At 41.1% G+C, this 14,212-nt stretch overlaps 1 protein-coding gene across 1 annotated transcript in view; it reads right to left on the bottom strand.

The window, feature by feature from the left end:
* The window catches only part of ABCB1 (ATP binding cassette subfamily B member 1), an 86,424-nt gene extending 72,212 nt beyond the window's left edge, over positions 1-14,212 (bottom strand). The window contains exons 1-3 of the mRNA XM_054564096.1: positions 13,957-14,212; positions 13,448-13,518; positions 7,639-7,690 (exon numbers count right to left, since the gene is read on the bottom strand). Coding sequence (XP_054420071.1) covers positions 7,639-7,690; positions 13,448-13,512 — 117 coding nt within the window. The 5' untranslated portion in view covers positions 13,513-13,518; positions 13,957-14,212. The remainder of the gene's footprint in view (positions 1-7,638; positions 7,691-13,447; positions 13,519-13,956) is intronic.

Below are 14,212 nucleotides of genomic sequence, written 5' to 3'. Positions count from 1 at the left end.
CACTCCCTCGCAGGCCCCATCGGTGCCAACCTGTGGGAGGCCTTGTGGGCAGGTGCAAGCGTTCGCCAGCCCGCGCGGGTCACACACACGCTCGCCAACCCTCACCAGTCACTCGGCGCAAGTGTGCGCGCCTGCGCTGGGTGGTTTTGAGGTGGCTATGTGTGCTTTTCGGCTTTTGGCTCTTTGGGAGTGTGGCTTCTTCCCGCGCAATGGAGACTTCGGCAAGGAGGAGTGGGGACTCCCCGGTTCCTCCTCCCGTTCTTCCCCCAACGCCTCCGTCTTCAGTCTCTCCTCAAGGCTCTCCCAGCCAGTCTGCACTCAGCCCCCCAGCTAACTCACTAACAAGCTGTGTGCGGAGCGCACAAAAGGCAGGTTAATTGATTCCCTTATGCCCGAGCGAGATGGTAGCTGCAGGGTGGGAGGTGCGTTATCACCCGGGCTCCACCGGCCGCCGTCTCAGTTCTCTTCACAAAATTTTCCTCACCAGTCTTTTCCCAGGCACTAGCCCACCCTGCTGCCGCCTCTACCCAGAGATCAAGGAGGGTGGCTGCCACTGCAATTTTTGCGTTGGCCCTTTAAATCTCTCTTTGCATCCCCAGCCACCTGTCTCTGGCAGAGAGCGCCCCTAAGTTTTTCAGGGTTGCGTTTTGTCTGTATTTTCTTGGTTTTAGCTGCTGTAGTTTAGGGGTTCCTGTTTATGATTCAGACCCCGTTCTTCTCGGGGGAAGCTAACTGGCCGTTTCAATGTCCTTCTGGTGCCAGTGCCCGTGTGCACCCAGCCCACCCTCTCGAGCCTCCACCGCACTTCTCACCCGTTGGGATGTGTGAGAGTCAAATCCACTGTTCGTGGCTCCAAGGCTCCTCTCCCACTATCGTTCCATTGTTTTCCAGGTGATTACTCCACTATTTAGTCACAATTCCAGTTTGGTCTTGGGAGGAGGTCAGCGTGACTCCCATTCACTCCTCCACCATCTTAATCTCTCTTCAAAAGATATTTATTAAGCACCTAACAAGGGTCATTTCTGGTAGTAGGTACTGGCAATGACAGTGACTAAGACAAGATACCTACCCTCATAAACCTTGCGTTCTAGTACAAATATTAAAATATCCAAGTACCTTTTAAGGTTCCAGGCACTATTCTAGGTACTTGGAGTGTATCAATGAACAAAACATACAAAACCCCTGACACCTTGGAGCCTGGACCACAGTGACAGGCAGGCATGGCTTAGACTGGCTGATCAGGGACATCTCTCTGAGAAGGCAACATCTGAGCTTAGACCACAGTGACAGGAAGTATATATAATAGTTAGTCATGTGACAATCTGAAGACAGAGCATTCCAGGCCAGAAGAGCAAATGCAAAGGTTTGTTCTAGGATGAATAGAAGTTCGGTGTGTGTCAAGAATCAAAAAGAATTATACTGTGGCAAGAGCAGAGTGAAGGTGAAGAGTCTGTAGTGTCGTTAGAGATGAGACAGAGGTCAGATGGAGGGCCTTTTATGGCCGCAGGAGGGAGTCTGGGGTCAACTCTAAACTTCCCATCTAAGTGTAAAGGAAAGGCATTAGAGAGAGTTTTAAGGACAGAACTGAGGTGATTTTATGGGGTTACTATAGATAGAAAAGTTTTTAGAAGAGCGGAAATGGAGGAGGAGGACTAGTAATAAAGAGACAGATTAAGAGAGCAGACAAAGCTCTGGCTGAGTAGCTCAGCAGCTGGTTAGAAAGTCATCCAGGTACGCCAAGGCTGCGGGACCTCCGGTCAGGACACATACAAGAATCAACCAATAAATGGGTAGAACAACAAATCTCTCTCTCTCTCTCTCATCAATAAGTAAAAAACAAACAAAGAAATAAAGCAAACAAATTCTTGACCAGGTGTGGTATGTAGAATAATGACCCTCTCCCCCCAAATATGTCCACACCCTCATTCCAGGAACCTGTGAATATGTTTCCTTACATGGTAAAAGGGACTTTACTTATGTTAGGATTTGAAGATGGGGAGGTTATCCTGGATTACCCAAGTGGGCGTAATGAAATCACAGGGGTCCTTATAAGAAGAAGCCAAAGGGATCAGTCAGGAGCAGGAGAAATGAATGAAGACTTAAGTAAGAGGTTAGAGTGATGCAAGGAAGGGACCGTGAGTTTAGGAATGCAGGCAGCCTCTAAAAGCTAAAAAAGGGAAGGGAATAGATTCTCTCTCAGAGCCTGCAGAAGGAATTTATGGCACCTTGATTTCGGCCTTGTGAGACTTCTGGCCCCAGAACTGTAAGGTAATAAATCTGTGTTGTTTTAAGTCAATAAGTTAGTGGTATTTTGATACAACAGCACTAGGGAGTTGCACAATATCAAAGAGAGATAGTAAAGAGGAATGAGAAGTTGAGGGTGAAGATATCCACTTGAGTTTATGGCTTCAGAGATGGGAGGACACCCAGACATTAAACCCATGGTTCTTGTCCACAAATGTAACTTACTGAGCCAGAGTAGGGGTGAAGGTTGTTGGAACGGAAGAGGTCGAAGAGTGTTGAGCCTAGGAGTCATTAATAAGGTTACCAAAAATAAAAGAATGATGAGGGCAAAGGTAAATTAAATAAAGGTAATCAAGTGGCAGTGTTCTCCATAGAGGAACAAAAGTAACTAGAAATCAGTAGGACACCACTAAAAATGGATAGAAGATACTATAACTGTGCAGGAGTTTTGCATGAAAACAATTAAGAAACAGTTGTATGAAGCTGGAGAAATGCCAACACCATCACTGACTCTTGGAATAAGGAGTCGAGGAACTTGAACTTCACAGATAAAGGTGACACAAGAAAAAAACTGAAGAGCTGAGAGGAAAATCAGCAGACTGCAGCATTACAGAAGCAAACAGAACAAAGACTATGGTGGACAGTGTCAAGTACTTACTGGTCAGGATAGAATGAAAACACATCCACTGAATTTGGTGAGTGGTGGAGACAAAGCCAAATTATAATATGTTAAGAAGTGACTGGCCCCGGCCAGATGGCTCAGTTGGTTGGAGCATCATCCCAGGCACCAAAAGGTTGCAGGTTCAATTCCCAGTCAGGGCACATACTTAGGTTGCAGGTCATTCCCAGGTCAGGGCATGTACAGGAGGTAACCAATCGATGTTTCTCTCTCACATCCATGTTTCTGTTTCTTTCTCTCTCTTTCTCTTTCTCTCTCTCTCTCCTCCCCACCCCAGCCTCCCCAAAATCAATAAATATATCAAGTAAGGATTTAAAAAATTAACTTAAAAAAAAAGTAACTGCAAGGTAAAACTGGAACAGAAAGCAAAGACAACTCTTATGTGGGACGCAATCTAGAGAGGAATGATGTTTAAAATCCACTAAGAAGGAGTCTAATACAATTAATGACACCTGATGTGTAAATGCCAATGGAAAGACCCAGTTCTGGGGGAGAGATTGAAGATACAGAAATGATTATAAATAATATAAAGTTATTGAGAAGACAGCATATAAAGGAGCCAAAGTAGAGTGAGTAGTGAGTTTTAAGGACCAGATGCTTCCTCTGTTGTAATACAAGGGAAGGAAGAGGGGACTGACCCAGGTACAGGAAGCTATGTTTGTACAGTGGGAAGAGAAGAGCTGAAAAACTTGTCAGGTGGTTTCCATTTTGTTTGTGAAATAAAAGAAGAGGTTATCCACCAAGAATGAGAGGCATTGAGGGCGAGGGAGGAAGAAGTGGGAAATTTGAAGAGCAGAAGTTTGACATAGTGAAAAGAACTGAAGAATAGTACCCAGTTTGTGCTGGGCGCACCCTGCTGCGGGACCTTCTCCAGCACCAATCAGATGGGGGCGGCGGGGGGGGGTGGTTCAGGCACCAAGAAGGCAAATGGCTGATTTTACCTGGGCTATATATGACAAGTAACAGGTAAAAAGAAGATTCTAGTTTGGGCAAGTGAATAACTAAAGAGATAGTCATCACTTGAAGCTGGAGGAGAAAGAGAAAGAAGACAGAAGGGGCTGAGGGAAACTGACGGGTGAGTGGGCTAAGAGCCAGAGCGAGCAGACTGAAAAGAGAGGAGTTGGCTGCCTAACGCAAGCTGCCTGCTTCAGTTGGGCACTTAGTGGATAGAAGAGTTTCAAGTAACAAAATCCAGGATTTGGGTATAAGAGTGGATGGCTGGGGTGAAGGGGAGGAAAAGATTGCCCCCGCAGCTGTGAGGATTAAGGAGTGGTTATTCGTAACACCATAAAAGCCACCCACGCTAGAAAGGGCATGGGGGTGAAAAGGGGCACTGAGTCAGGTGGTAGTCAATGACTCAGAAATGACTATGTGATTAGAAGATAATGATCAAAAAAGGACTTTTCAATTCCAAGCAGATAAGAGCTTACCCAGTCATAAACTATCATAAAGAATTTAAGTTGTTAAAAGCCCTGGCTCTAGGCTATGCAAATCTGAGCAAAATTCTGAGCTTGCTCACGTACTAGTTTTGTGACTTTGTGACTTTGAATGTATTGCTTAACGTTTCTGAGTCCTTTTCATCATCTGGATCGTAAGGCTAACACAAGTGCCTACATCATCAAGTTACTGTGAGTATTAAGTTAAAAAATATACATGGAGTTCTTCGCAAATGCCTGGCAGAGAGGCAGCATATAACATTGCTAGCTATTAGCTATTTAGAAAAAAAAATTAACCTTTCAATCAGATACAAAAAGTAGAAAGCTTAGAGTTGAATCCGCAGTATAATCCTGGCAAGCGGACACAATCTTTAAGGAGTGTTCTGTATCGGAACCGCAGCCTAACTGCATGTTTCCCGCCGTTATTTCCATTTGTCCCCATCTGCTCACCAGCTTTCCATTTTTTTCTTCTTGTATGTTTCTGTAAGTGTTGAAACAAGGCCTGATATAAATAAAATAAAGGCTAGTAGAAAAAAATGAATCTATTCCTTCTCTTTTTTATCACTTTCTCAAGATGGGTAAAAAGTCTCCTAGTAGAAATAAGGAAACAGGGATGGTGTGCAGAAAACAGTTAACACTGCAAGCTGCCGAGTGCCATGTTTAGAAAAGCCTGCCTACAAGGTTGGCCCTTATCTGGCATCTAGAACTTGGATTTGGGGAGGATGAAGACCTCCTTAACTGATAAAGCAGCCAGAACTATTTGCGCAATGTGGTTTACCTGGAAAAACCTCCCTTCCTGTCACAAGTCTGAAATTTTGGTATGTGCTGTGCCTACATGATCAGCCTATAAAAACCTTGCACGCCGAGTCTCTGGGTTTCTCTGATAAGACAGCCTTTCACTTATGTTCCTACAACTCATCGCCTGGGGAATGAAGTATGACTCCACTGGGAAAGGACTCCAGGAATCTGTGCCTGGTTTCTCCCGACTGTCTCTCTTTGTGCCTTTTCCCATGGCCACTTCTGCTTTGTACCCTTCTGCTGTAATATACCTTGGCCATGCTGAGTCCTGGGAGCTCCTCTTGTGAATCATCAAACTTACGGTTCTTGGAAACCACCAACACACGAGTTTTTGTCTTAGCTGGATATTGTTATTAATTAGGCAATCTAGTAACTTCAGCATTTTATTGTTAAACTTTCTTAATGCGTCTTTGTGTTTATAGCTTTCACATTCTAGTTCACAGTTTTCTATGTCAACTCTTCAGAGAAAAGACACAGCAGTAGTACAGCATCTGTCAAAAGGCTTAGGATATATTCTTTCTATGCCATCCTGAGCACTGTATTTAGAACATGAATTTTCCAGGTCTGAATCCTGGCCCCACCACGTATCCTTGGGCAAGATAGTATGTCTGGCCTCAGTTTCTCCATCCGAAAAATTAGAATAATAATAGTATTCATCTCAGAGGAATATTGAGTTGGCCACAAAATTGGTTTAGTTTTTTCTGTAAGATGGCTCTGGTAGAATTTAGTTGTCTTTAACTTTATTTGAAACAATTTTGTTACATTGTATTGTAATAGCTGTCATATCAGCATGCATTTAAAAAAGAATTATCAAAATTGGTGAATTTTTGTGTAGCCATTTTAATACTGAAGATGGAAGAAGATAGGCAACATTTCTGGCATTTTATGCTTTATTATTTCAAAAAAGGTAAAAGCACAACTGAAGTGCAGAAAAAGATTTGTGCAGTGTATGGAAAAGGTGCCATGACTGATTGAATGTGTCAAAAGTGGTTTGCAAAGTTTGGTGTTGGAGATTTCTTGCTGGATGACGCTCCATCATTAGGTAGACCAGATGAGTAGATAGCAATCAAATCGAGACATTAATTGAGAACAATCAACATTCTACCATGTGGGAGATAGCCAACATACTCAAAATATCCAAATCAATAGAGTTACTAAAAACAGAAAAATTTATCTTTTATTTTAGGAGAAAAACTAAATAAACTATTTGGCCAACCCAGTAGTATCTATCTCTGTAAGGAAAAAAAAATGAGGTCATTTATAAGATACTTTGAACAATACATGGCATATATAGCTATATGTGTGTTATTATTACCTCACATTGAAATTCCAGACTTTTAGCCTAGCTGGTGTGGCTCAGTGGAATGAGTGCCAGCCTGCGAACCCAAGGGTTGCTGGTTTGATTCCCAGTCAGGACACATGCCTGGGTTGTGGGCCAGGTCCCCAGTAGGGGGTGCATGAGAGGCAACCACACATTGATGTTTCTCTCCCTCTCTTTCTTCCTCCCTTCCTCTCTCTCTAAAAATAAATAAATAAAATCTAAGCTACAAATAATAAAAACTACAAAAGACAGAAATGTTTTGGTCTCAAAATGAATTTAATTGCAATTCAGATAGGGAGAGACCATCAACCAGCTGTATCTAAAAAACCCCTGTCTTATTCTCAGTTGATTAAAGAGAATCACTGTGCCAACCAACAAAACAAAGATGCAAGGAAAATATGACCAGCAACACTGAAAGAAAAAAGAAACCAACAGAGTCAAGAGGGAAGGAGGGAGGGGTGGGCGGAGAAAAGGAAGGGAAGGATTAAGTCAAGGAACATATATTAGGGACTCATGACATATATTGGGAAGGACTGAGGGAGGGAGATGGGGGGCAGGGGAAACTGGTGGTGGGAAGGCGGAGACAAATGTATTTGAAAAAATATATATAAATTAATTTAAAAAATTAATAATAAAAAAGAAAATGAGATAAAGAATTATATTGTTCTCAAAATCTAGATTATCAGCTCCTCAGCACAGAGGAATTATTACATGTACTAAGTTATAGTAATAAAACAATTCATTGCAAACTATTATATAAGTACCTGGGACTTTGATTCAAAACTCTCGTTTCAGAGTCATTGAAAACAGAGAAACTTGTGTACTATTTGAACCACACCCCACATGGCTGGCTCACCCAGGTGCTGAGAGATCTGTTATCTGTGGGAGAGGTGCTTGCCATCGATCACTGGTACCACAACTAAGCGACTAACAAGGAGGATATTGAACTCTAACAAGGGAAGGATGGCTACTGAGGCTCAATTCACATGGAAAGTTACAATCGGCATTTCCCTGACGTGAGCTAAATCAAACCAATACATTTTACCTTTCCATTAACCCACTCTCCAAGAAATAATTATATGAGGTGAAATATCTCTTCTCCAGGTAAGGAGAAATCAATTTCCTAAGTATTCTGAAGAGTGAATAAATTCAAAACTCACCATTGTAAATACACTGACAGTTGGCTTCTTTTCTTTCTTCTCATTTTTTTTACTGAAAAACACAGCAATAGAATTACAAATTTTTTTAATTATATAAATGTTTAAATTACCAAATTAATATAGAGCTTATAACATGCCTACAATATATTATTCAGTTAAAAACAGGTTACTAGTATTATTAAATTTATGAAATTTAAATATGTTTACATGTATCTTAGAAATCTATACATGTGTGGTTATCTCTGGGGGTTGAGATTTTTATCAAAACATTTTCTTCCTTATGCCTTTGTATTTCCTAATTTTCTATGATAAACACATACAGAAGGCACATTACTTTTCAATTGGGAAAAAAATACTAAAAAAGAGAGCTTCCTGTTTTTACTCTAACTAGAAAATCATTTGTCGTCTCCCAAGCTAACCCCCTTATCATTTAAGTAATTCGAGAAGTAGATAGTCTATCTACTACCCAGATTAACCTTAATAATTCCCTCTGCCAGTGGAGAGTACTGGAGATCAGATGCTGGGCATAAACCAACCTAAGAAGAAAAGGAATTAAATCACTGTAAACAAATCTAATTCTGAAATGATGTTTGGAGCCCTAAATGGACCATTACAGCAATAAATACAACCTAGAAAAGCTACAGTCAAGGTCAAGGAGGATGGTCTGTAAACTGCAAAAACAGCTGCCCTCTAGCATAATAAGAAAGTCAATTATTATTCTGAGACTAGATTCAAATGAATCTAATGATAACCCATTTTCCACCCTGTGTAACTGCCACTTAGGTCGTGAAGAAAAACCAACCATTACCATCCTCTGCATCTATATTTTCAAGTGTACAAAAGAAAGACAATTTCAGAGAAGAGCCACGTCATTTTTACACAGCTTTTCATGTTCAAAACGTGAATTCATCTTTGTCTTTGTTCTTTACGCTAAGCAAGGTCAAAGAGTTGAAGAGACTTCTAAAGAAAAAAATCCAGAGTTTGCCCCGTATTTGGCTTGGGAGTAATGTTGGACAGACATAAACACACAAAATACACAAACATAACTCTTCAAACGTGGTCCCACCCTATTCCAAGTAAGGGCATGGTTTCAGTAACCCTGGAACCAGAATGAGAGGAGAAAAATAGCCACATATGATCAAATTTTAGATCTCAGCTTTTTATTTATCTTTTCCTTTTCTGAAACTGCTGCTACTTTGGAAAAGTTATAATGTTCCTGAGGCACTGGCTAAATAAACACTTCCCACACATGATCTCATTTAATCTTTTTTAATTGTATTAAATTTATTGGGGTGACCTTGGTTAATAAAATTGTATAGGTTTCAAGCATACAATTCTAACACATCATCTGTATATTGCATTGTATGTTCACCATCCAAAGTTATTTAATTTTAAGAAGCAGGCACATTTTTGTCCTTTTAGAGATAGGAAAACTGCAGGTGAGAGAAACTAACTAGCTTGTCCAAGGTCACACAGCTAGAAAAAAGTCAAGGTTTAAACTGAAGTCTATCCCCTCAACACCAGATATTCGGTGCAACCTTAGCCTTCTGAGTTACTGCTTTGCAAGAATATGCACTTCCACAATGACTCTCACCCCTGCTAGATTATTGACTTCTCCCAGCAGCTTGAAACACAGGGCTGACCACAGGGAAGTCGCTCATCAAACCCCATTTTAATTTTGAGTCTTATAAATACAGATATTCCAAGTGGTACAATCCTCCAACCATCATACCTATAAACAAAGCCACCTGCTTCTTTATAATTACAAATTAGAATACATAGTTTTTAAAAAATGCCAGGCCTGACCAGTGTGGCTTGGTTGGTTGGGCATCACCCTGCAAAGTGAAATAAATTGCTGCTGGTTCAATTCCCAGTCAGGGCACATGCCTAGGTTGTGGGTTTGTCCTAGCTGGGGCGTGTGCAAGAGGCAGCCAACTGATGTTTCTTTCTCACATCAATGTTTCCCTCCCTTCCTTTCTCCCTCCCTTCTCTTTTCTCTAAAAATAAATACAAATCTTTAAAATAAAAAATAAATTAAAAAGCCCAAATTCATAGAAAAAAGAGATCAGATTTGTGGTTCCCTGGGGTGGTGGGTGGGGTTAAGCAAGGCGGTCCAAAGGTATAAACTCCCAGTTATAAGATAAAGTACAAGGGATCTAGTAATGCACAACATGATGACTATCATCAACAATGCTCTATGATACACAGGAAAGTTGTTTAGAAAGTAGATCCTAAGAGCTCTCATGAAAAGGAAAAAAATATGTTTTGCTTTTTCTTTTTATTATATCTGTATGAGATGGCTGTAAACTAAGTTTATTGTGGTAATCATTTCATGATACGTGTAAATCAAACCATTATGCTTTACACCTTATACAGGACTATACGTCAATTATAGCTCAATGAAACTAGGGGGAAAGAATGTATAGGTTTATTAAGAATAGATTAATATCAATGATGATGAGCAAAATTTAATAAGAAGTACTTAACTAAAAACATTTCTGTTTGAAACAAGGCTGTAGGCCACAATAAGAACAAATAATAAAATGAAGTTACGTGCAGGCTTGAACCAATTTCTTTACCACTTCCCTCCACAAACTCTCAGTATTTCTTACTATAATATCCTCGTTTGCATCCTAAGTTCTTTAAAGTACCAAGGTATTTTTTTAAGTTGAAAACAAAAGGAAACAATCTATTTCCATTTTATGAAGTTTTTTTGTTATACATGAAAATTTATTATAAAAACTTTAAATAAGCAGAAAATTGAAATGCTAATAATGACTACCCTTATAAAATTCATCTAGATTCGACAATTGTTAACATTTTTTCCATATTTTCTTCAGTTTTAAACTGAAGTATACATTACCATTGTTCATATTTTGCTGAACCATTTTTAAGTGAGTTGCAAATACCATAGCACTTCACATGCTTACCTACTATTATCATATCTAAAAAAAAAATGAATAGCATGTTTTCTATAGGTTTTTCTTTTTTGAACTCTGATGTAAACAAGGTCCACACATTTTTGGTGGTTTTGTCTTTTTAGTCTCTTTTAAATCTGGAAGTCTTTCTGCTCCTCACCCTCATCCCACTAACTTTTTGTAGGAACAAGAACAGATACCTTACAGAATGTTTCACTTCTTGGATATATCTGTTTCAAACTGATTTCACGTTGAGATGCGCAATAAGTATAAATACACAGCAGATCTGAAGGCTTAGTAGTCTCCCCGTATCTGTAGTTTTGCTTTCCATGGCTTCAGTTACCATGGTCAACTGTGGTCCAAAAGTATTAAATGGAAAATTCCAGAAATAAACAATTTATAAGTTTTAAACTGTGCGCTGCTTTGAGTGAAGTGATGAAATTTAGCACCCACCCCCTCGAGGCATGAGTCATCCCTTTGGCCAGAATCTCCATGCTGTATAGCTACCTGACTGCTAGGTAGTCAGGACTACTGCCATGGTAACGCAGTGCTTGTGTTCAAGTAACCCTTCTGTTATTTAATGGCTCCAAAGCCATTCATATAGCTCTTATTACAGAATAGTGTTATAATAGTTCTATTTTATTATAGTTATTGTTAATCTCTTACTGTGCCTAATTTATAAATTCAACTTTATTACAGGTATGTATGTATAGGAAAAAATATAGTATAGCTGACTCTTAAACAACTCAGGAGGGTTAAGGAAGCTGATTGCCTGCCTATAACTTTAGTCAGCCTTCTTCATACTTGGATGCCAATTGACAGCTCATGCTTGAATAACACAGGTTTGAACTGTGAGTTAACTGAAAAAAAAAATAGTGAGTGTAAGTAGACCTGTGTAGTTTACACCTGTGCTGTTCAAGGGTCAACTGTATATATAGGGTTAGGTACTCTCCTTGGTTTCAGGCATCCACCAGGGGTCTTAGAACATACCTCTGCAGTTAAGAGGGCATTTGTGTATGAAAAAAATGTAAACTATCTGATTAATAATTCTGATTACAGGTAGAAATGATGATATTTTGGATATACTGGTTTCCTTAAAATATATTTTCAAAGTTAATCTTGCCTGTTTCCTTTTACTTTTCTTAATGTTGCTACTAGAAATCAATAGTCACAGCCGTGACTCACATTCTATTTCTGTTGGATGACATCGGTGTAGAAGCTTGACTGGATTCAGACTAAATGTTTGCGCTAACGTACTTCCTAGCAGGTGTCTTGTCAGCAGCACAGCGTATTCCACCATGAGTGAAGCCAGGTCTGATCCCTTGGTTCAAGTACAACTGCAAAATCACCCCACTGGAAAAGCACAATTTTCTTTTTCCAATTAGTAAGAATTTTGGATAATTCTTAGATACAACTTTTCCATTAACAATCCTTGCCTGAATCAATTTTAACAATGCAGGTTCAAAAATGGTAATTGGCATTTTTCTGTAAAGAATGTTCCTTTATTCTTTCTCCCTCTCTCACCCTTTCAGTTTTCCTCCTCCTCTCAGAATTTTATTAAGGACTCATGGATTGTATTCAGTATTTTATGATCAAGTTCTGTCATTATTCTTTTTGTGTCTCATACTGTCCTATCTTTGGTCAGTGGAAGCCTCTTCAAGCCAACTCCTGTGTCCTTTGATGACTTAAACTCCACTTCCTTTGGCATAGCACAGGATACTCCAGGCCCCCTTTTCCCCTACCCAGGTATGGCTGGGATCAGCCATTTCTTCCCAGGGTTCACAGTCCTTCTAGTAAGGAATGGTATTTAGAAACCAAGACCTGGCACTCCATGTGATCATTGCTATTGTCCCTTTCCCTGGACAGAAACTGAACTATTAAACCATGAGATCATATTAAAACTTCTAATTCAAATTTAATATTTTTTATATATGTATTCTTTAATCCTCATCCAAGCTCATTTTTTTCATTGCTTTTAGAAAGAGAGGAAGGGAGAGAGAGAAACATCAATGCCAGAGAGAAGCATGATTGATTGAGTAGAAGCCTGGACCAGGATGATACAAGCCCAGACTGGCGGTCAACTGCAACCTAGGTATGTGCCCTGACCAGAAATCAAACCCACAACCTTTGGGTAATGGGAGGAGACGCCAACCCACTGCACCACACTGCCCTGGGCTAACATTCCTTTTTAAAAGCTTATTTGACATTCACATTTGTATTTCTTTTCTCTTACACTGAAAAGCTCAGTTTCTACTAATATATTTACTAATTTGTTTTATTTTACAATTTACTACTAACAATAATCCTCTTGTGTGGAGTTCAAAATTTCCTGTGCAGACACTGCGCTACAACCAAAATGTACTTAAATTAATTATTTTCCGAGTGGTTACATTACCAATTCTATAGACATTGGGATAATTTCACATCATGCTAGCTCTTCTAAAAAGACCAGACTGTTCATTGCCTTTTTAAAAGCATTAACACCTAAATGCAGTTTTGGCCTTGGGTCCCACCTTACAGGCCACGCACAATGCAGAGTTAGTGACTGTTTCACCAGAAGCAACGTACTGGATCACGGAGCAGAGCACAAGCACCAAAGAGGAAGACAGTCAATGTGACTAACTGATCAGCACGGCTTGCAAAACAGAAAGTTATAAAACACAGAAAAGGATGTCCTAAAATCCAAACAGTGAGGTTCACCGAGGCCGAAGGAAAATGCAAATGCCGTCCGTGCTCAACTCTGCCAGGCAACTTCTGCAGAGCGATCTCTAGCGTTTAAAGTCATCATCAATCATCATTACCTCGTCATTTATTTCAGTGCTGGAGGCTTGAAACAAGTCGCCCAAATCTGTCAGGCCATGTAAAGTATGAAAGTGAAACAAACTGGCTACCTTTTTTTGTCCATTTTCAAGAATTTTTTCCCTGCTCCTCCACTGCTGCCTTCTTCAAGATCCATCGCGACCTGAGGAGAAACCACAGCCGATGAGCCAAAGGTGTGATCGCCGGAGGCCGAGGTGAGACTGAGCCCCCGGAGAGCAGGAGGGAGCTGCACTCGCCGCGACGGTCGCCACAGAGGCTTGCGCGCACGCGAGGCCCCCGGGCTCTGCACGTGAGCAGAGCTGGAGGACTCTGTCCGCCGCCAGGAGGATCTCCCTCCCGGTTCCCCTGGCGGCGAACAGTGCTTCCTCCGCCCACCCGCCTCGGGCTCAGGGACCCACCTTCCGTACCGCGCAGGTTACACGCGCGCCGGACAACTTGGTCCCTATCGGTTTCCCAGTTGAAATTCCCCTCTCCATCCCCTCCGAAGCCGTCCTCCCACAGGAACTAAACTCAAGAAATTGGAGAGCCCTACCCTTCCTGAGGACTGTCCCTATCCAGGGGCAATTTCGCAAGCCCCTACCTCGGGCTTTCCTCGGGCCGTCCGCCAAGACGTGAATTTTGTTAGAAAAGAAGCAGATCTTAGCGGAAAGCTTCGGCGGATGCTAGCAGAAGTCCCGGCTTCCGCAAGCCAGGCGGAGGCAGAGCTCGAAAGCGCCCGGGGTCCCGGCAGCCTAGGGAATGAGCCGGGCGTGCGCAGCCCTCACCTAGGGCTCTTTTGTCCAGCCAATCAGCCAAGCCACTTAAGCCTGCTCGCCACCCCGTTTGATGGAATGCTG

The sequence above is a fragment of the Pteronotus mesoamericanus genome, unplaced genomic scaffold (assembly GCF_021234165.1).
Source record: "Pteronotus mesoamericanus isolate MK-2021 breed Mesoamerican mustached bat unplaced genomic scaffold, CSHL_Meso_final scaffold_85, whole genome shotgun sequence".
In the NCBI taxonomy this organism is placed as follows: domain Eukaryota; kingdom Metazoa; phylum Chordata; class Mammalia; order Chiroptera; family Mormoopidae; genus Pteronotus; species Pteronotus mesoamericanus.
Note: the sequence above shows the minus strand (reverse complement) of the source record. Positions and strands in the feature narration are given on the sequence as shown.